At 41.6% G+C, this 24,127-nt stretch overlaps 1 protein-coding gene across 9 annotated transcripts in view; it reads left to right on the forward strand.

Moving 5' to 3' along the window:
- The window catches only part of LOC126336285 (thiamine transporter 1-like), a 552,608-nt gene extending 530,274 nt beyond the window's left edge, over positions 1 to 22,334 (forward strand). For all 9 annotated transcript variants that reach the window (XM_049999811.1, XM_049999816.1, XM_049999808.1 and 6 more), the window contains one exon: positions 21,697 to 22,334. In XM_049999811.1, coding sequence (XP_049855768.1) covers positions 21,697 to 21,831 — 135 coding nt within the window. In that variant the 3' untranslated portion in view covers positions 21,832 to 22,334. The remainder of the gene's footprint in view (positions 1 to 21,696) is intronic.
- The last annotated feature ends 1,793 nt before the right edge of the window (positions 22,335 to 24,127 follow it).

The following is a 24,127-nucleotide window of genomic DNA, read 5'->3' on the forward strand; positions in this document are numbered from 1 at the left end:
ACAAATCCAGACGGATCATAATTTTATGAAAGAACGAGAGCCATAAATTTAAAGAACAAGACCTATGAATTAACTATTCATCCTTTAAAATCGTTACTAAGCCGCTGGTTTGTAGGATGGTGTTTCACTAAACAGTTTTACTCCGTTACTCGTATTATTCATGCACTTCCCTATATTTGGAAACACTATTGACACTCCTTGGCAAGCAGTTACATCGAGTAGACACTAACTAAACTTGTCAGTCCTTTTTGTACAATGCCGTCGCGGTCTGCTGCTGTGTATTGAGGTGCTGAAGAAAAGCTGCAAAGTCCCTGAATATTCGCGCACATCTGTTGATCCAAGCAGCTGTAAGTATAATGAGATTCAACTGGTGGACATAACAGTGAATCTATGAGGCATTGGAAAACTTTTCCTTAACAATAGTCTGCACCGAACATGACGAGACAGTCATGACTGCTGCACCATTATATGTTTGTGCTGTCAGTTTGAGTTGACAGTTATCCAAGTGCTAATTTGCTTGCTCTGTAATACACATTGCCAAAGACTGAACAACATACTTTTCTGGTGCTGTGAAGTCCCAAAATCTTTCAATTATTCATCCATTAATGATGCCTCACCTCCGCCCCCCCCCCCCCCCCCCCATGAACCATAGACCTTGCCGTTGGTGGGGAGGCTTGCGTGCCTCAGCGATACAGATGGCCGTACCGTAGGTGCAACCACAACGGAGGGGTATCTGTTGAGAGGCCAGACAAACAAGTGGTTCCTGAAGAGGGGCAGCAGCCTTTTCAGTAGTTGCAGGGGCAACAGTCTGGATGATTGACTGATCTGGCCTTGCAACATTAACCAAAACGGCCTTGCTGTGCTGGTACTGCGAACAGCTGAAAGCAAGGGGAAACTACAGCCATAATTTTTCCCGAGGACATGCAGCCTTACTGTATGATTAAATGATGATGGCATCCTCTTGGGTAAAATATTCCGGAGGTAAAATAGTCCCCCATACGGATCTCCGGGCGGGGACTACTCAGGAGGATGTCGTTATCAGGAGGAAGAAAACTGGCGTTCTACGGATCAGATCCCTTAATCGGGCAGGTAGGTTAGAAAATTTAAAAAGGGAAATGGATTGGTTAAAGTTAGATATAGGGGGGATTAGTGAAGTTCGGTGGCAGGAGGAACAAGACTTCTGGTCAGGTGACTACAGGGTTATAAACAGAAAATCAAATAGAGGTAATGCAGGAGTAGGTTTAATAATGAATAGGAAAATAGGAATGCGGGTAAGCTACTACAAACAGCATAGTGAACGCATTATTGTGGTCAAGATAGATACGAAGCCCACACCTACTACAGTAGTACAAGTTTATATGCCAACTAGCTCTGCAGATGATGAAGAAATTGAAGAAATGTACGATGAAATAAAAGAAATTGTTCAGATAGTGAAGGGAGACGAAAATTTAATAGTAATGGGTGACTGGAATTCGAGTGTAGGAAAAGGGAGAGAAGGAAACATAGTAGGTGAATATGGATTGGGGCTAATAAATGAAAGAGGAAGCCGCCTAGTAGAATTTTACACAGAGCACAACTTAATCATAGCTAACACTTGGTTTAAGAATCATGAAAGAAGGTTGTATACGTGGAAGAACCCTGGAGATACTAAAAGGTATCAAATAGATTATATAATGGTAAGACAGAGATTTAGGAACCAGGTTTTAAGTTGTAAGACATTTCCAGGGGCAGATGTGGACTCGGACCACAATCTATTGGTTATGACCTGTAGATTAAAGCTGAAGAAACTACAAAAATGTGGGAAATTAAGGAGATGGGACCTGGATAAACTGAAAGAACCAGAGGTTGTACAGAGTTTCAGAGAGAGCATAAGGGGACAATTGACAGGAATAGGGGAAAGAAATACAGTAGTAGAAGAATGGGTAGCTCTGAGTAATGAAGTAGTGAAGGCAGCAGAGGATAAAGTAGGTAAAAAGACGAGGGCTGCTAGAAATCCTTGGGTAACAGAAGAAATATTGAATTTAATTGATGAAAGGAGAAAATATAAAAATGCAGTAAATGAAGCAGGCAAAAAGAAATACAGACGTCTCAAAAATGAGATCGACAGGAAGTGCAAAATGGCTAAACAGGGATGGCTAGAGGACGAATGTAAGGATGTAGAAGCTTATCTCACTAGGGGTAAGATAGATACTGCCTACAGGAAAATTAAAGAGACCTTTGGAGAGAAGAGAACGACGTGTATGAATATCAAGAGCTCAGATGGCAACCCAGTGCTAAGCAAAGAAGGGAAGACAGAAAGGTGGAAGGAGTATATAGAAGGTTTATACAAGGGTGATGTACTTGAGGACAATATTATGGAAATGGAAGAGGATGTAGATGAAGACGAAATGGGAGATACGATACTGCGTGAAGAGTTTGACAGAGCACTGAAAGACCTGTGTCGAAACAAGGCCCCCGGAGTAGACAACATTCCATTAGAACTACTGACGGCCTTGGGAGAGCCAGTCATGACAAAACTCTACCAGCTGGTGAGCAAGATGTATGAGACAGGCGAAATACCCTCAGACTTCAAGAAGAATATAATAATTCCAATCCCAAAGAAAGCAGGTGCTGACAGATGTGAAAATTACCAAACTATCAGTTTAATAAGTCACAGCTGCAAAATACTAACGCGAATTCTTTACAGACGAATGGAAAAACTGGTAGATGCGGACCTCGGGGAGGATCAGTTTGGATTCCGTCGAAAAGTTGGAACACGTGAGGCAATACTGACCTTACGACTTATCTTAGAAGAAAGATTAAGAAAAGGCAAACTTACGTTTCTAGCATTTGTAGACTTAGAGAAAGCCTTTGACAATGTTGACTGGAATACTCTTTTTCAAATTCTAAAGGTGGCAGGGGTAAAATACAGGGAGCGAAAGGCTATTTACAATTTGTACAGAAACCAGATGGCAGTCATGAAAGTAGAGGGGCATGAAAGGGAAGCAGTGGTTGGGAAAGGAGTGAGACAGGGTTGTAGCCTCTCCCCGATGTTATTCAATCTGTATATTGAGCAAGCAGTAAAGGAAACAAAAGAAAAATTTGGAGTTGGTATTAAAATTCATGGAGAAGAAGTAAAAAGTTTGAGGTTCGCCTATGACATTGTAATTCTTTCAGAGACGGCAAAGGACTTGGAAGAGCAGTTGAACGGAATGGACAGTGTCTTGAAAGGAGGATATAAGATGATCATCAACAAAAGCAAAACGAGGATAATGGAATGTAGTCAAATTAAATCGGGTGATGCTGAGGGAATTAGATTAGGAAATGAGACACTTAAAGTAGTAAAGGAGTTTTGCTATTTAGGAAGTAAAATAACTGATGATGGTCGAAGTAGAGAGGATATAAAATGTAGACTGGCAATGGCAAGGAAAGCGTTTCTGAAGAAGAGAAATTTGTTAACATCGAATATAGATTTATGTATCAGGAAGTCGGTTCTGAAAGTATTTGTTTGGAGTGTAGCCATGTATGGAAGTGAAACATGGACGATAACTAGTTTGGACAAGAAGAGAATAGAAGCTTTCGAAATGTGGTGCTACAGAAGAATACTGAAGATAAGGTGGATAGATCACGTAACTAATGAGGAGGTATTGAATAGGACTGGGGAGAAGAGAAGTTTGTGGCACAACTTGACTAGAAGAAGGGATCGGTTGGTAGGACATGTTTTGAGGCATCAAGGGATCACAAATTTAGCGTTGGAGGGCAGCGTGGAGGGTAAAAATCGTAGAGGGAGACCGAGAGATGTGTACACTATGCAGATTCAGAAGGATGTAGGTTGCAGTAGGTACTGGGAGATGAAGCAGCTTGCACAGGATAGAGTAGCATGGAGAGCTGCATCAAACCAGTCTCAGGACTGAAGACAACAACAACAACAACAATGATGCCTCTATATAATATAGCATCTGTATAACCCAAGATACTTAAGTCGTCTTGTCAGCTGTTGCAGCCTAAAATTCCACATCCTGAATTTCATTTTAGCAGACTTGAAGCGTGTATTGGAGGAATTATTCTGGTTGGTTTTAGAGATGCGATATGATTCAGTCTCCTTACGTCCACAGAAATGTATACAGTTAATAAGTAGCTTTAGTATCAGTGACGGCTCCTGTGTAAGAGCACAAGTGGCTGTGGACACCTTAACTTTGGACATCTTGTGGATTTATTGGTTATTTTTCTTTGAATGTTGTTAAATGTAACAGATGCTGCAACCTGAAAGGTATAGGACTTAAATATACAGCGCAACTGCTCCTCCAGACACCATTATCGCTAACTTTTTGATTGTCTGATGCTGTGAAACTTCTGTACCTGCTGTCTAGTTGGGTAGCAATGAAGGCGTTTTTCAAATCAGTACCACACAGCTATTCAGGTTTGTTGTACAGTTCAGAGTTAAGTTCTCTATCAAACTAAATACCTTTTTCTTTCACCTGTCTGCGAAATTGTTAAAGTCAGTGTACTCAGCCTCATGAGTTCTGATTTTTCCTTCAGACTTGGGTAAACTGAGGGGTTCAGGGAGCAAAGATGTTATTTCATGTATTCACTTGTTATTACTTGGGCCTCAAAATTCACTACAGCACACGCTAAAATAACGGAGGCAACGCACAGGAAATACTTATTTCGCTTGCAGCTAGATGTAAACTGGTAAGGATGTTGGAGAATCCCACCTTGTTCAAAGATCTGAGTTCCAGTTTGCTTTGGAGTATTTTATGACCCTGCTTCTGGAGCTGGCAGGGTTACCTCAGGTGAAATGTTTATACAATGGTTATACACTTGAGGCCCATATATGAGTACAATGTTGCCTCCATACCCCCTACTCCACCCAAACCCCCTCTGAGACACCCATGTCCACGTTTGCAAGCAGAATGCAATCCCAAGTCGCCGTCGGCACATTTTCATACCACTTTGATGCTTTCACCACTTGCAGAAGAATTGGAGCATTTCATGAGATAAATAGCACACTACGTCACTAGTGGGGGAAGGTTTGTAGGAGGGCACGGTGCATTGTTGCCAAATGTATTCAAGATGGCAGTGATGACGTCATCCAAGATGGCAGCATGTAGATTTGGCAACAGCGTATGATGTCATCCAAGATGGCGGCTTAAGGCGGGAAAATAGGTCAATTGTGCTATGTCCACTAACCTAAGCCTCCAGAAGAAAAAATGACGGGAAGTTTGAATTCCAACAGGATAATGCATGCAAAACCATACTTATCTTTATTATTACTCATTATTATTGATCATCATTTATTAACATTCATTATCATTAATTATTATTTACTATCATGTATTATTATTTATTATCATTTATTATTATTTAGTATTATGGACCTGCCACCACTAGAAAATTCCCTTAAAATTCAAATTCCAATACGATAATAGCTGCAAAACCGTGCTTCTGTTTATTATTCATTATCATTTATTAACATTCATCATCATTCATTGTCATTTATTATCATTCATTATCATTTATTATTATTATTATTTATTATTATAGGCCTACCTCCACTAGAGAACTGCGCCAAATTCCAACACGATAATGTCTCGAAAATTGTACTTCTATTTATTATTATCATTTACTATTTATTCAAGATGTCCGATTTTCTCGGCGAGAAAGCCATTTTCCTTACATCCATAACAAAAATCTATCACAAGTTCAAATCCCAACACCATAATCGATCACACGTACGAACTTTCTCCATCAATAATCTATTTTATTTCGCGAGGTGTGCATGTACATAGAGATACAGAAAACAGAGCGAACTCTCTCCGAATGTGGAAGTGACTGGATACGCCTTGGTTACATTTACAGACAATTTTAGAACACATGACGAAAGCTTATGTCGCGGTCGCATGGATGGATCTGACACAAAATCGAAAGAAATCCGAAAACTGATAGGTATAAACTTACCTAATATACACTGAAATGCGGTGAAAATGGGGACGTACTTTCTTATCTTCTGGTTCGAAGGTAGCAATTTGTTCATGGAGTCAGTATGCGGTAACAACAGGAATGTAGGAAAACAATGGTTCAAATGGCTCTGAGCACTATGGGACTTAACATCTGTGGTCATTAGTCCCCTAGAACTTAGAACTACTTAAACCTAACTACCCTAAGGACATCACACACATCCATGCCCGAGGCAGGATTCAAACCTGCGACCGTGGCAGTCGCGCGGTTCCGGACTCAGCGCCTAGGAAAACAATGACATCGAAGCGAGCGGAATAAGGAAGGTAGTCAATTTTTTCTCGTTGAGTGTATGTCTACTGAGGTAGCAGTGATACATGCGAGCTGAATACTGTATTTGATGCTTTTCAGGAGGACAGAGAATCATTCACGTCTAAACTTACATCTATGTTAAATGATAACAGAGAGTGTACGGGATGATTGATTGAGACAGAACTGCAACTAGGTAAGATTCAAACGTTGACTAATTTATTGTAGAGAAGGACAAGTTGCTGAAGGTCGATTTTTTCCAGTATTCTATTTGGATGCTGCGTTCTAGTCGTATGCAACTGCAATACTTTTTACATGATACATTGAATGATTTAGGTAAAAATGTGGCCAACTATGTTGCGTATAAATATCACTCAATTCTTGCTCTTCTTAACTGTATGCTATTAAATTAAGGCACTTGTGATCTGTTATTATAGATCGACAGGGTGGGCTACGCTCCAATACTTGGTTACATCTCGAGAAATGAGGTGCACTTGGAGGGGTTAGGACTAGGAAAGCTCTATTCAGTCAAGAGAGGTGAAGTGTAGCTATATTCCTCTGCTCGGTTGAGGATTAACTGGGTAGCGATGTTGCAGGATAGGCTGGTCAATGCCGAGGTGAGGACGGTCTTTTAATGTAGCAGGGCGAGATTGCTATGTGACCGCCATATGCACAGAGATTGATCGAGTACTATGCGCGAGGTCTCAGAAATATGTATAGCGTGGTCTGGTATACTTGGATCGTTTTTATGTGTTCGAGAAATAAGTGTGAATGGATATACTGAGCAGTTCATCTATCAATGCTCACAATGATACTTGCAAAGTAGACGAGGTATGGTTTAGCTATGATACTGAAATTAGGTAAACATGCTGTCACATGATTGGCCAATGTTGGACTTGCTGTAAAATTTTTCGCGATATACGTGGTGTTGGTTAATATTACAGTAGATCCATGGTGTATTATCCATATCAGCCGTGTATTTGGTACCACATAATGATTGAGTGACAATGCTTGTATGAGTTGGGGAACAAATTTTGGTTGATAGAGCGCAACTTCTAGGGTTGCTAGCACCGAAAACGGTGACCTCGTACTTCTGCGCAAAATGAAAAATCACTAGTGATGGAAGGCAGAGTTATCAACTATTGGGTCATTGCGACATATGAGTTTAAATGTAGAGGCTGTCAATCACTTTAGGGGGGTAGTTTGGAAAGTCGCCACAACGCCACCAGGCTCATCTAGTTTCCTTGTGTTGTGTATCTCCTTTATTTAAAATCGTTCAATGCTATGCCTATCCTTGGTGATAGGGTTGTGTATGTAGGTAAACGTATTTGCTTATCTGACTACATGTATGCGTAATTTAGTACATTTAATTGTTCACTGATTATGGATATCTGTGGAAAAAGAAATTATTATGTTCTATTGAGCTGGGTTTTATGTGGAGGGAGTAAATGCTTGAAACAATTATTGTAATGGGATTGCGTAGGGTAGGGGGGTGGGTGGGAGGGGGGGGGGGGCGGTATATAAGTAGAGCAAGTTCTGTAAAAGTGTATGTTGAAGGACTGAGCGAGTGGATGACGCGACTCATCTACGACTGTATCATTAGGACATGTAAATAAATGTCGGATAACCTAAATTGCCCCCCCCCCCCCCCTCCACCTCGCGGTTGGCGGGGAGGCTTGCGTGCCTCAGCGATACAGATAGCGGTACCATAGGTGTAACCACAACGGAGAAGTATCTGTTGAGAGGCCAGACAAACAAGTGGTTCCTGAAGAGGGCAGCAGCCTTTTCAATAGTTGCAGGGGCAACAGTCTGGATGATTGACTGATCTCGCCTTGTAACACTAACCATAACGGCCTTGCTTTGCTGGTACTGCGAACGGCTGAAAGAAAGGGGAAACTACGGCCGTAATTATTCCTGAGGGCTAGCAGCTTTACTCTATGGATAAATGATGACGGCGTCCTCTTGAGTGAAATATTCCGGAGGTAAAATAGTCCCCCATTCGGATCACCAGGCGGGGACTACTCAGAAGGACGTCGTTATCAGGATAAGGAAAACTGGCGTTCTACGGATCAAAGCGTGGAATGTCAGATCCCTTAACCGGGCAGGTACGTTAGAAAATTTAAAAAGGGAATGGATAGGTTAAAGTTAGATATAGTGGGAATTAGTGAAGTTCGGTGGCAGGAGGAACAAGACTTTTCGTCAGGTGAATATAGGGTTATAAATACAAAATGCAGTAGTAGGCTTAATAATGAATGAAACAATAGGAATGCGGGTAAACTACTACAAACACCAAGATAGACACAAAGCCCAGGCCTACTACAGTAGTAGAAGTCTATATGCCGACTAGCTCTGCAAATCATTAAGAAATGTATGATGAAATAAAAGAAATTATTCAGATAGCGAAGGGAGATGAAAATTTAAGTCATGGGAGACTGGAATTCAGTAGCAGGAAAAAGGAGAGAAGGAGAAATAGTAGGCGACTATGGATTGGGGATAAGAAATGAAAGAGGAAGCCGCCTGGTGGAATTTTGCACAGAGCACAACTTAATCATACATAACACTTGGTTCAAGAATCATAAAAGAAGGTTGTATACCTGGAAGAAATCTAGAGATACTGGCAAGTATCAGATAAATTATATAATGGTAAGACAGAGATTTAGGAACCAGGTTTTAAATTGTAAGACATTTCCAGGGGCATATGTGGACTCTGACCACAATCTATTGGTTATGAACTGTAGATTAAAACTGAAGAAACTGCAAAATGATGGTAATTTAAGAAGATGGGACCTGGATAAACTGACTAAACCAGAGGTTGTACAGAGTTTAAGGGAGAGCGTAAGGGAACAATTGACAGGAATGGGGGAAAGAAATACAGCAGAAGAAGAATGGGTAGCTCTGAGGGATGACGTAGTGAAGGCAGCAGAGGATCAAGTAGGTAAAAAGACGAGAGCTAGTAGAAATCCTTGGGTGACAGAATAAATATTGAATTTAATTGATGAAACAAGAAAATATAAAAATGGAGTAAATGAAGTAGGCAAGAAGGAATACAAACGTCTCAAAAATGAGATCAACAGGAAGTGCAAAATGGCTAAGCAGGCATGGCTTGAGGACAAATGAAAAGATGTAGAGGCTTATCTCACTAGGGGCAAGAAGATAGATACTGCTTCCAGGAAAATCAAAGAGACCTTTGGTGAAAAGAGAACCACTTGCATGAATATCAAGAGCTCAGATTGAAACCCAGTTCTAAGCAAAGAAGGGAAAGCAGAAAGTTGTAAGGAGTATATAGAAGGTCTATACAAGGGAGATGTACTTGGGGGCAATGTTATAGAAATGGAAGAGGATGTAGACGAAAATGAAATGGGAGATATGATTCCGCGAGAAGAGTCTGATAGAGCACTGAAAGTCCTAAGTCGAAACAAGTCCCCGGGAGTAGACAACGTTCCATTAGAACAATTGACAGCCTTGGGAGAGCCAATCCAGACAAAACTCTACCATCTGGTGAGCAAAATGTATGAGACAGGCGAAATACCCTCAGACTTCTAGAAGAATATAATAATTCCAATCCCAAAGAAAGCAGGTGTTGACAGATGTGAAGATTACCGAACTATCAGTTTAATAAGTCACAGCTGCAAAATAGTAACGCGAATTCTTTACAGACGAATGGAAAAACTGGTAGAAGCTGACCTCGAGAAAGATCAGTTTTGATTCCGTAGAAATTTTGGAACACGTGAGGCAATACTGACCTTACGACTTATTATAGAAGCTAGATTAAGAAACCCCCCCATGAACCATGGACCTTGCCGTTGGTAGGGAGGCTTGCGTGCCTCAGTGATACAGATGGCCGTACCGTAGGTGCAACCACAACGGAGGGGTATCTGTTGAGAGGCCAGAGAAACATGTGGTTCCTGAAGAGGGGCAGCAGCCTTTTCAGTAGTTGCAGGGGCAACAGTCTGGATGATTGACTGATCTGGTCTTGCAACATTAAGCAAAACGGCCTTGCTGTGCTGGTACTGCGAACGGCTGAAAGCAAGGGGAAACTACAGCCGTAATTTTTCCCGAGGACATGCAGCTTTACTGTATGATTAAATGATGATGGCGTCCTCTTGGGTAAAATATTCCGGAGGTAAAATAGTCCCCCATTCGGATCTCCGGGCAGGGACTACTCAGGAGGACGTCGTTATAAGGAGAAAGAAAACAGCCGTTCTACGGATCGGAGCGTGGAATGTCAGATCCCTTAATCGGGCAGGTAGGTTAGAAAATTTAAAAAGGGAAATGGATAGGTTAAAGTTAGATATAATGGGGATTAGTGAAGTTCGGTGGCAGGAGGAACAAGACTTCTGGTCAGGTGACTACAGGGTTATAAACACAAAATCAAATAGAGGTAATGCAGGAGTAGGTTTAATAATGAATAGGAAAATAGGAATGCGGGTAAGCTACTACAAACAGCATAGTGAACGCATTATTGTGGTCAAGATAGATACGAAGCCCACACCTACTACAGTAGTACAAGTTTATATGCCAACTACCTCTGCAGATGATGAAGGAATTGAAGAAACGTGGGATGAAATAAAAGAAATTATTCAGACAGTGAAGGGAGATGAAAATTTAATAGTCATGGGTGACTGGAATCCGTCAGTAGGAAAAGGGAGAGAAGGAAACATAGTAAGTGATTATGGATTGGGGCTAAGGAATGAAAGAGGAAACCGTCTGGTAGAATTTTGCACAGAGCATAACTTAATCATAGCTATCACTTGGTTCAAGAATCATAAAAGAAGGTTGTATACAAGGAAGAATCCTGGAGGTACTAAAAGGTATCAGATACATTATATAACGGTAAGACAGAGATTTAGGAATCAGGTTTTAAATTGTAGGACATTTCCAGCGGCAGATGTGGACTCTGACCACAATCTGTTGGTTATGACCTGTAGGTTAAAACTGAAGAAACTACAAAAAGGTGGGAATTTAAGGACATGGGATCTGGATAAGCTGAAAGAACCAGAGGTTGTACAGAGTTTCAAGGGGAGCATAAGGAAACAATTGACAGGGATGGGGGAAAGAAACACAGTAGAAGAAGAATGGGTAGCTCTGAGGGATGAAGTAGTGAAGGCAGCAGAGGATAAAGTAGGTAAAAAGACGAGGGCTGCTAGTAATCCTTGGGTAACAGACAAAATAGTGAATTTAATTGATGAAAGGAGAAAATATAAAAATGCAGTAAATGAAGCAGGCAAAAAGAAATACAGACGTCTCAAAAATGAGATCGACAGGAAGTACAAAATGGCTAAGCAGGGATTGCTAGAGGACAAATGAGAGAATGTACAGGCTTACCTCACTAGGGGTAAGATAGATACTGCCTACAGGAAAATTAAAGAAACCTTTGGAGAGAAGAGAACCACCTTTATGAATATCAAGAGCTCAGATGGAAACCCAGTTCTAAGCAAAGAAGGGAAGGCAGAAACGTGGAAGGAGTATATAGAGGGTTTATACAAGTGCGATGTACTTGAGGACAGTATTATGGAAATGGAAGAGGATGTAAATGAAGACGAAATGTAGAGATGTATGAGACAGGCGAAATACCCTCAGACTTCAAGAAGAACATAATAATTCCAATCCCAAAGAAAGCAGGTGCTGACAGATGTGAAAATGACCGAACTATCAGTTTAATAAGTCACAGCTGCAAAATACTAACGCGAATTCTTTACAGACGAATGGAAAAACTGATAGAAGCCCACCTCGGTGAGGATCAGTTTGGATTCCGTAGAAATGTTGGAACACGTGAGGCAATACTGACCTTACGACTTATCTTAGAAGAAAGATTAAGAAAAGGCAAACCTACGTTTCTAGCATTTGTAGACTTAGAAATAGCTTTTCACAATGTTGACTTGAATACTCTCTTTCAAATTCTGAAGGTGGCAGGGGTAAAGTACAGGGAGCGATAGGCTATTTACAATTTGTTCAGAAACCAGATGGCAGTCATAAGAGTCGAGGGGCATGAAAGGGAAGCATTGGTTGGGAAAGGAGTGAGACAGGGTTGTAGACTCTCCCCGATGTTATTCAATCTGTATATTGAGCAAGCAGTAAAGGAAACAAAAGAAAAATTCGGAGTAGGTATTAAAATACACGGAGAAGAAATAAAAACTTTAAGGTTCGCCGATGACACTGTAAGTCTGTCAGACACAGCAAAGGAACGGTATGGACAAATGGTTCAAATGGCTCTGAGCACTATGGGACTTGTGGTCATCAGTCCCCTAGAACTTAGAACTATTTAAACCTAACTAACCTAAGGACATCACACACATCAATGCCCGAGGCAGGATTGGAACCTGCGACCGTAGCGGTCACGCGGTTCCAGACTGAAACGCCTAGAACCTCACGGCCGCTCCTGCCGGCGGCATGAACAATGTCTTGAAAGGAGGATATAAGATGAACGTCAACAAAAGCAAAACGAGGACAATGGAATGTAGTCAAATTAAATCGGGTGGTGCTACGGGAATTAGATTAGGAAATGAGACAATGAAAGTAGTAAGGTAGTTTTGCTGTTTGGGGAGCAAAATAAATGATGATGGTCGAAGTAGAGAGTATATAAAATGTAGACTGGCAATGGCATGGAAAGCGTTTCTGAAGAAGAGAAATTTGTTAATATCGAGTATAGATTTAAGTGTCAGGAAGTCGTTTCTGAAAGTATACGTGTAGAGTGTAGCCATGTATGGAAGTGAAACATTGACAATAACTGGTTTGGACAAGAAGAGAATAGAAGCTTTCGAAATGTGAAGAATTCTGACGATTAGATGGATAGATCACGTAACTAATGAGGAGGTACTGAATAAGATTGGGGAGAACATGAGTTTGTGGCACAACTTGACTGGAAGAAGGGATCGGTTGGTAGGACATTTTCTGGGGCATCAACGGATCACCAATTTAGAATTGGGGGGGCAGCCGGGAGGGTAAAAATCGTAGAGGGAGACCAAGAAATGACTACACTAAGCAGATTCAGAGGGATGTGGGCTACACTACGTACTGGGAGATGAAGAAGCTTGCAAAGGACAGAGTAGCGTGGAGAGCTACATGAAACCAGTCTCAAGACTGAAGACCACAACAACCACAACCTAAATTGAGTTTTTTTTTTTTAAACGTATGTATGACTTCTGCTTGGAATTATGTTTGTGTATTTGTTCAGAATGCATACTAATATATGCTTAGAAAGGGAGAATGTTTTAGTATAAGTGAGTTTTGCAGGAGTGAATAGGCTTTTATATATTAGAGTGTTTAAGATTTGTGAGAGGAAATTGTCAGCGCAGCATTAATGACGTCGAGTTTGCTGGCTGGAGGAGAGACAGTGTTTACATGTCGAGTTGGAGATGCAGGGGAGGATAGAGATCTGCGCTATTCTGGAATCCCTTTGTGCAGTGTATGTGGTTAGACAATAACTGGAGAGCAGGTATAGAGAGAGAGCCCACTTCGGCATGCTGGTCCTGGGGCTGAGTGGACGGCTGTTTAGATGGACAGATATGTGGCATTGAAATGTTGCCGACGGCGCTCGCATTTCCGGCGAATGGTCAAGACAAGGCCCTGTTGCAGTAAAGGAGGTCGTCCTGTTTCTAAACAGGCTGCAGAAGGTAATGGATATGTCTTTCTCGGACTTAAATTGCAGATGTCAGAAGCGCAAAGATCTGGAAATGGGGTTAGCTGAACGATGTGTAGGGTGTGACTAAAGCGAAGTCGGAATTTTACTATAGCATGCAGGTTACGGACAGGTGAGGCTACTATATACAACTACGTGTGTTTGACCCAGAGCAGAGCTGTTTACGTGTATTAGACACTAACTAGCGGTATTTCCAATGTGTTCCACATTACTCTGTGCCAATTGCGTCTGTGTGGTGTCGGCTAACTAATAATTTACGGAATAGTTGCTGTGTGGTGTTTAACAACGTTCTGCAATTTGTATACTACGGAAATAAGAACACTCGATAATTGACTGGTGTGCACGTCAGTCTGCCGGACTCTCATGACCAAGAAAAGCTTATAAGATATGCTCTGTCTGTAAACAGTTTTAATTATCTACCTGTAAACTACGTAGAGGTTCTTAACACAGACCCCAACAAAGACAATATTAGTATTACGCAGAAGTGTTATGTTAAAGCAGGAGAAACTTATTTTTCTCAATCTAGAACCCTGTTCTCCACAATACTGTACGATATAGATATCGCCGAATTGGGGCTGGTTATACCCCAAGTCTTACGAAAAAGAGTAAATGTATCACATAGACATAAACCACTCCCCATTAAAGAAATAACTCTTTCAAGTGAAATTAATGTTTTATGTGCAGTAAAAAGGAAACTGGAAGTGGATGACATTGAGCTAAAGAAAAGAAAACTAGAGTATACAGAGAAGACAGCTGCCATAAAGGAAGAATATACGCTGCAAATGGAAAAGGAGGAGGGTATTGCGGATGTGCAGGCCAAGTAAACACAGTGTATGGAAAAATCTCTCTACGAAGGGGGAATACAAAATATTGGCATTTACAGTAAACAGCCATGGAAACCGGTCACCTGTTGAAGTACTGGCCGAAATCAGTCTAGTCGAGAACGTTTAGTATATCAAGGGATAGACGAAAAATGTGGTTATTAAGCTCTGTCTCCATTTGGATCTGCTTAAAAAGGATGGTTATATTACATCTAAGTGTGGCGAACTAGATGTTGTTCACCTAGCAACAGAACAGCCATTTGCCGAGTTTAAAACTGATCGAATAACTACATTTAAAGAACACTCTTTTGCAAAAGTTGTAAACTTAATGTTCTACACAGAAATCCCGCAAGAATGTGGAGCAGAAGAGTTGCCGACATACACACAGGAAGACGTGGAACGCTTTAACTGTACCGTCATGGTGGAGATAACGAGGAAAAATTTAAATCCCCGAATGCTCTCGCCTAGAAGAGCTGTAGGAAGGAACAGAGCTAATAGTTAAAGCCATAAAACAAGTATTTTAGAGAAAGAAAATTATATATGTATTAGAATTCGAGAATATACCTTCTCTGTATTTGTCAAATTACTCGTTGGAGAAAGAAATAGATGATTTGGATGTGGATTTAATTTATAAGTCAAAAATTAAATTGGACATTATTAAAACTACACCTAAGAAAAATAATGAAAGAGTTGTTTTCAGTGTGTAGATGAATATGCAAAGGTAATAAATATTTTATACAAGAATTTAGACCTCTCTTACTTGCTAAGCTAAGTAAATCGTAAGATATTTCCCATATACAACGATCTATGAGCCTGTACTTCGGATGTGGAACTGAGCCGTTGGATGACCTTGAGAAGTAGTTGAAAGTGTAGCGAACCGCTTCTCTTACATATATGAGTTATTCTGCAAGCGGATCTGCAGGCTCTGCTATGCGTTATTAGGATAGTTTACGAGTACTGAGCGTATATCCACATCTGTATGAAGAATTATTTAGTAGCATTTTGCTATAGTGTGTACTGACATTATGATTGGGTGTGTGTCTGTGGACTGTGCAACATGGCCCAGGGCACACCTGGGTGGGTGTTTTGTGATAGCGTGATAGATATATTGTATGGTTAATTAAGTTTTTCGAAAAAATAAATAGAGCGTTCTCAATGATTACACGCGCCTGCAGCACAGATCACAGTGATTGGTTTTCCGTCACCATCTTGGTTGCATGTGAGTAGTAAATGTTTTCCCGGCCGCGATAATCGTGTGTGTCAACGAACTATGGGCTATTCTGACAATAGACGTGAAGGCAGGTCCAGACCTGAGACGCCGGCGGTATACATGAGAAGAACAATCCAGCTTTGACATGTGTCAGAGGAGAGTGCCCTTTCTGATCGGCTGTCAAAGCGCATGGAAACTGAACTAGGCTAGAGGCTCTGGAACCCCCACCCACGCCGACCGCGCTCGCGCTGCCTGCCTTGGAGCGTAATCTAAGACTCATAGGCAATATCAATTTCTTTGGTGTCAGGCGCGAAGGCGACTGGATAGAGGACATGTTTGGGAGGAGGCCGACCAGAGACTTTTGGTCGGTTTGGCAGCTGTGGGTGTTTGGGCGCGTCTGTTGCACTATTTTGCGAGCATGTCTGTGCGCTGTGCTGTGCTTTATTTGGAGAGTTTAAGAGTACAGAGCTCATCTGCTGATATCTTGTACTGCATTATTTAAGATCTGTTTGTGGCCTGTGTCAGATGACCACAGTTGGATCAGTGCAGGTGTTTTGTGACAAATATACTCCACGACTAAATAAGAGCGCTTGAAATAATTACAGTGCAGTCCTTCCTTACTTCTCTGAGCAGCAAGGCGCAGTCCGAGCGGGTTTTGCGCGATAACAGCAATCCGGTCAGACTGTGAGTGAATCGACAAATAACTGGACAAATTTATCTGTAGAGGAGTTACAGGTCTGGATTGGAATGAATATCTGGATTGGTGTGGTTGTGTTGCCAAGTGTAGTGCACAACTGGAGTTCAGAACGCGCCCTAGGTCAGCCTTACATATCGAAACCTATGAGAATCAAAAGTTTCAAGAAGATAATGTCCAAAATAAATAAAGGACACTCGTTCCTCCTTCCATTAGCCTATGCACTGAAATTATTTCCGAAAATTAGCAGCTGTTTGGACGTAAATATTTTGCATTATTATGAGCGGTTCGCATGTTTGTAGGCTGTGCTATGCATTATTTTTAACTGTTTACAATTAGCAAGCGTGTGTCTAGAGCATTATAAATGAGTTGTGTAGGAGTGTTTTGCAGGTCTGCATGGTGTGGAACATGTCGGTGTGATACATATACTCCATTCCTAAACAAAGTACATCGGTTCCTCCATTCATGGGCCTAGTGCAGGGTGAGTCCTTTTACCCGAAACGTGTAGGAAAAGGTTGAGTGCTGGTGGCTTAGTTTAGCGGTGATGAGCTTGGTTTACAACAATTTTCTTAGGTTGGTGGCGGAAGCGCCAGCGAGCTTTGTTTAATGGCAGATTTCAAACTTAGCGCTGGTTCCCAGGAGGAAGTGGCGGTCGGGTGGCTGAGGTTAGTACAAGTGCCCTTTCTTTCCAACAATTTTGTTATGTTGGTAGAGAAAGCAGAAATGACCTTTCGTTACTGCCAGAATTCAAACTCGGCGCTGGTTCCTAAGAAGAGGTGGCTGTCTGGTCTTCGAAAAGTAGTTGCAATTAGGTAGTCGAACACCTTTGAATACGTATATGAAATTGTAAATTGAATTATTTAATATGATTAAAACTGAAATGGAATTAAGTACTTAGCTAATTGATAGGTTAGATTAGCGATGTGGGAGTTAGCATATTTACAGAAGACAGAAGACTATGTCCGTCGCGTGTATGGAGTGTGTGTGACGTAAGCGGGGCGGCAGCGCAGCGACTGTACACTTATAATGAGCATGCGAGAGAGAGTCAATCAGCTAGCTATCTAGTGCCGACCACACGTGCTGTTATACAGTCATGGCGGATTCCACTATCGAGCAAACATTGCTGCCAAAAGTGGTGGACACGTGGTGGATGGTGAGTGGTCGGCATCGACAGGTTTTAACGTGCCCAGGAAAACAACTTTGGCGCCAAAAGTGTGGCAGGGATCGGCCGACCGTTGTGTGATTCAGCTCCGAGGCAAACGATTTTGGCGGGAAACATGTGTTGGCAACGAATACACGTGGTGAGCGGACAAGGGACGTCAGTCTTAGCTGGTTCCAGCCTGTCCAGCGAAAACATGTTTACGACGTGGGAGCGATCATTGGGCTAGCCTCTGGCGTACCGGCAGTCCAGTGCACGCGGCCGGCCGCCTCACGTGACAGGCATCGGCAGTCTCTCCGTGCGCTGGCCAGGGGGTGGCGAGGATTTTAACTAATTTAGTTGGAGTGCAGGCGTCGTGGCGACTGCACTGCGATATCAAAGATGTGTGCTGATTGTGTTGGAGAACAAGTGATTACCGTACTGCTTGAAATAAAGTCTTCAGGGATGTGACTTACGTTACTATAAGTGCAGGTTATTATTTGGCGCGATTCTGATAGGCTACCAGTGAAAAAAGATAAGTGATAGAGAAAGTTCGTAAATGTGATCGATTATAGTGTTGGAATTTGAACTTGTGATAGATTTTTGTTATGGATGTAAGGAAAATGGCTTTCTCGCCGAGAAAATCGGACATCTTGAATAAATAATAAATGATAATAATAAATAGAAGAACAGTTTTCGAGACATTATCGTGTTGGAATTTGGTGCAGTTCTGTGGTGGAGGTAGGCCTATAATAATAAATAATAATAATAATAATAATAAATGATAATGAATGATAATAAATGATAATAAATGATAATGAATGTTAATAAATGATAATGAATAATAAACAAAAGTACGGTTTTGCAGTCATTATCGTGTTGGAATTTGAATTTTAGGGGAATTTTCCTTTTGGAATTCAAACTCCCCGCCATTTTTTCTTCTGGAGGCTTGTGTTAGTGGATTGGTGTATTTTCCCGAAAAAAATTCAAACTTTCTGCCATTTTTTCCCGAGGTTAGGTTAGTGGACATAGCCCAATTGACCTATTTTCCTGCCTTAAGCCGCCATCTTTGATGACATCATGATCTGTTGCCAAGTCTACATGCCGCCATCTTGAATAACGTCATCGTCGCCATCTTGAATAAATTTTGCAACAGTTTGCCCTCATACGAACATTGCCCCATTACTTACGTCCCCACTTGTTTAGAAAGTTCAAACAGCAAACACAGTTGAACAAAATTATTGGTGGGTAGTGCAAACTTGCAAACCTCTACCAGAGCCATCCCTGGAAAGTTCTGCTTCTATGACTGGCAAATACTCACGTCTGCCATCAAGAATTATAGCTCAGGGCCCAAATGCTGAATTTATACATTAATCGACACACAATTTAGATTTGGTACTAAATGATTTTGTAATGAATATAAAAGTCCGGCATTTGTGTTTTCTTTAACAAGTCTGTGGGGCAAAAGGTAAGTGAGGGATCAGCTGTGTTTTTCAAAGTAACAGCTTGGATCTCGTAAGCTTGAATAGCATTAAGTAGTGGAGTGATAGTTTATAATGAACACAGTACAGATTAAATTTGTATGATGCCTTTGTTTCATGTTAATATATATCTGGATTCTTTCCACATCCCTGGAATTTTTTCCTTCTGGGTAGCATATATGGTAACACAATGAGTGGATGAATATGCATTGGTTTGTTTATCTTTTTATGAGATTCCAAGCTGCTTTACAACTATTTTTGGACTTTAAAATGTAGTTATCATTCACTTCATACTCATCTACACTCCTGGAAATTGAAATAAGAACACCGTGAATTCATTGTCCCAGGAAGGGGAAACTTTATTGACACATTCCTGGGGTCAGATACATCACATGATCACACTGACAGAACCACAGGCACATAGACACAGGCAACAGAGCATGCACAATGTCGGCACTAGTACAGTGTATATCCACCTTTCGCAGCAATGCAGGCTGCTATTCTCGCATGGAGACGATCGTCGAGATGCTGGATGTAGTCCTGTGGAACGGCTTGCCATGCCATTTCCACCTGGTGCCTCAGTTGGACCAGCGTTCGTGATGGACGTGCAGACCGCGTGAGACGACGCTTCATCCAGTCCCAAACATGCTCAATGGGGGACAGATCCGGAGATCTTGCTGGCCAGGGTAGTTGACTTACATCTTCTAGAGCACGTTGGGTGGCACGGGATACATGCGGACGTGCATTGTCCTGTTGGAACAGCAAGTTCCCTTGCCGGTCTAGGAATGGTAGAACGATGGGTTCGATGACGGTTTGGATGTACCGTGCACTATTCAGTGTCCCCTCGACGATCACCAGAGGTGTACGGCCAGTGTAGGAGATCGCTCCCCACACCATGATGCCGGGTGTTGGCCCTGTGTGCCTTGGTCGTATGCAGTCCTGATTGTGGCGCTCACCTGCACGGCGCCAAACACGCATACGACCATCATTGGCACCAAGGGAGAAGCGACTCTCATCGCTGAAGACGACATGTCTCCATTCGTCCCTCCATTCACGCCTGTCGCGACACCACTGGAGGCGGGCTGCACGATGTTGGGGCGTGAGCGGAAGACGGCCTAACGGTGTGCGGGACCGTAGCCCAGCTTCATGGAGACGATTGCGAATGGTCCTCGCCGATACCCCAGGAGCAACAGTGTCCCTAATTTGCTGGGAAGTGGCGGTGCGGTCCCCTACGGCACTGCGTAGGATCCTACGGTCTTGGCGTGCATCCGTGCGTCGCTGCGGTCCGGTCCCAGGTCGACGGGCACGTGCACCTTCCGCAGACCACTGGCGACAACATCGATGTACTGTGGAGACCTCACGCCCGACGTGTTGAGCAATTCGGCGGTACGTGCACCCGGCCTCCCGCGTGCCCACTATACTCCCTCGCTCAAAGTCCGTCAACTGCACATAAGGTTCACGTCCACGCTGTCGCGGCATGCTACCAGTGTTAAAGACTGCGATGGAGCTCCGTATGCCACGGCAAACTGGCTGACACTGACGGCGGCGGTGCACAAATGCTGCGCAGCTAGCGCCATTCGACGGCCAACACCGCGGTTCCTGGTGTGTCCGCTGTGCCGTGCGTGTGTTCATTGCTTGTACAGCCCTCTCGCAGTGTCCGGAGCAAGTATGGTGGGTCTGACACACCGGTGTCAATGTGTTTTTTTTCCATTTCCAGGAGTGTATTTTAATTTTACTTTTGCAGAGTTCTTTGAGGTTTGTGTGTATTTTCTTACTTAAATCAGCTTATGTAGATCTATCTTCAATTATAAGAATCAGTATTCTTATTATATTCAGTTCTGGAATACACCACATCATAATACTCTGTGGTCTATATTAGATATTGTTAACATTTTTGGAAATGGTTGTGTAGTTGATATTTAGTATATATTGTACAATGTGTAGACACAAAAGTGGGTTCCCTCATGTTCAGTATACTGATTTTAGTTCCCTTATCATATTTTCAATGTTTTTTTATGTAGTACCCAATTTTTCACAAAACCTTCCTTACACACAGGAGTAACTGCATTATTTTTAAACTTAGTCTTTTGTAGCAAGATACTCCTAATTTAATCACACTACATTCTACAATCCTTATGCTCATTCTTATTATAAGTTTTTCATTGAGACAGTAGAAATTAAGTGAAACAGAGTATTTATTTTTTTCTGTTATGTCCTTGTTAATGCCACATTTTGTACTGTTGACATAATGTGTGAAGGGAAATAAGCAGCTGTTAAAAACAACATAATGGTGATCTCTTTTGACCAAATGTGAATTATTGTCAAACATGTGTACATTCAAAAAACATAAGTAAAAACACTCTTACTTCTCTCTCGTTATTATAATTTTTATCACAATAATATTACAAAGTTGTTGTGTAATATGAGTTTAACTATTGCAGGATATTCATTTGACATTATTCTGTTTCAGTTCATTGTTTATGGAGGCTACTTCTTGGTTCTGGGTGCTTTCTTTTCTGTGGCGACAGTGTATACACTGTGCAGGCGTAACATATGCAGAGAAAAACTGTGGCTTTCCGATGATACAATGATCTCTGGCAACTGACACACTGTATTGTAATAATAGGTTTTTTTTTAACTTTGGCTTGTACTTAATGAGTAATTAGGTGATATAATTTTGGAAAATGACCTAGTTTTCTTTCCTGTTACGCACAATATTTTGTTTAATATCTATTAGGCAGTGCACAAAAAGTAAATGAGTAGTAGTAATAGTAAAGGGAAACTGCCTTGAGACATTTCTTTCATTTTCACTTAATTTGATACATGTAAATGTAGAAGAAAACTATAATAATACCATGCTGGTATTGCCTGTGGGAGTGGAAATAGTGTTCTCCAAAAATTTAAATTAATGTTTCTGTATTTGTGATCCAACCCATCCAACCCACTTCAAACTCAGGCTGGTAAAATGGTAAAAAGAACTATTTCTATCAGTGATGTACTTTAGTTGCCAATCTGAGAACTTAGTGTACACTATCTTTGTTCCAAGTAGTAAGGTGGAATCAGTAATGTTTTAAATCCACATTTTAAAATATAGGACTTAAAAAACAATTAACTACTCAACAAACATCCATTGGTTGTAGAATACGTCCTAATTATATGCACAAACCAGATGTAATAGGATGCAAATGTTCTGAGGAAGGAGGATGGATCTGTCAATATAGGAAGATAGCATAAATTTTTTTGTGGGCTACCACATATCCACATGAAAAAATGAAACAGTAATTAGAAAAAGCACTGAAATTTTTAAACACATTCACGAAATGGTTTTTGATCATGTCCCTGTTCGGGCGCCAAGTATAGTATTATTCAACTTATAATGACGTTTTGTGTGTAACTTGGCGACAGAATCAGAGAGTGATTGAATTATCTTATAGTAACAAGTCACTAAATACCTGACATTCTTTGAACAGGAAGTAGCAGATTAATTTATTTGAGTTTAGTAGGAAGCAACATTATGATTTCCACGCGTTTTCATGACCGTGATGCAGTCATACCTGGACCGACCCTAAAGGACCAAAATATTTACCGACTCTAAAAGAAATCAACACTACACAATTGAAGAGGATTGTTTCAGAAATGATAGGAAAATGATACTGTTCCTCCTGCCTCAGTGCTGCGTTTGTTGCATCAGCGTGATCGCAATTTCTGGAGGTAAACTGATACAAAATGATTAACATTCAAGTAATGAGGAGATGGAGATACTTAAGTATAATTTGCCTAAATAAGCACACTTCATGTATAACATGTTTTTTAATGGTACGTACCTTTTTATATTACAGTTACAATAGCTGGTGCATATTAACAAAATCTTTGCACATCACAGACAATACTTGAGTTTAATGTCCTCTTGATGGTGCCTGTTCGTAATTAATTACATAATTCCGTGTTTTCTGATTGAGAAGACAATTAGCACATTTACAGACTATTTTGCACAAAGTATAAAATTTCCTTTTTATGTCGCTATGTCAGCCAGCCCTTTTTTCACACTACCTTTCTGTTGTGACAAATATGCTTACTTAAGCATTTTAAAGAATGTCGGAACAAAGTTAACCAGGAAGTCTTTGAAAACGAGAAAACAGCACGAATCGACGGATATGTTTTGAAATACGTCAGCGCCTATTGTTCTGTAGCAGTGTACAGTTCCAAATTTGATTTGTAATCATAAATTGATTCTTTAGTCGTCTTGTCTCGTCTCCTCGCGCAGACGTTTCTTGTGCTTGCTCTGTAATATGGACCACGACCCGAATGCCAGCGAGCGGCAATCGAGCAGTCGAGCAAAGTCGGGACAAGCCGGGACGGGGATAGGAATGGTGCGCACGCAAATTACGCAAATATGCCGGCTGCGGCGAAGACTCCCGCTTCGCTAGCAGTGGTGCCCTCCAGCACGACACCGCCACTCCCCGCACAGGCCGTACCCCTGCGGCTCTGTGGCTGCCATACACCCTCAGCGTGCGAATGGCACGCCTACTCCCAGGTTGTGGAAACTTGATACGAGATATCTTGCGGCGACACGGAAATGCAATCTGTGTGGAAGCATTACTTGCAGAAAGAAAAAAATTACACCACAAAACTCGAGTTGTGGGCTTCTTACGCAAATCCACAAATTAGAATGGCTTCACAATGTTGTAGCTAGGAGATATACTTCTGGACGCAGCGCACATCTGAATTTTACCAGCAATGTCTCAAAGATGCCTTAAACTCCCCCGTCGGACCAAATGACAATCTCCACCTCCGCTTAAACTGTATCAGCCCAAAGATTCTCCGCATACGTACTGAAAACGCAAAAGGAATCTTGGTCCGTAGTAGCGCCTTGTGCGCTCTGGACGACGAAGAACTGTCGT

This window comes from Schistocerca gregaria, chromosome 2 (genome assembly GCF_023897955.1).
Source record: "Schistocerca gregaria isolate iqSchGreg1 chromosome 2, iqSchGreg1.2, whole genome shotgun sequence".
Lineage (NCBI taxonomy): Eukaryota > Metazoa > Arthropoda > Insecta > Orthoptera > Acrididae > Schistocerca > Schistocerca gregaria.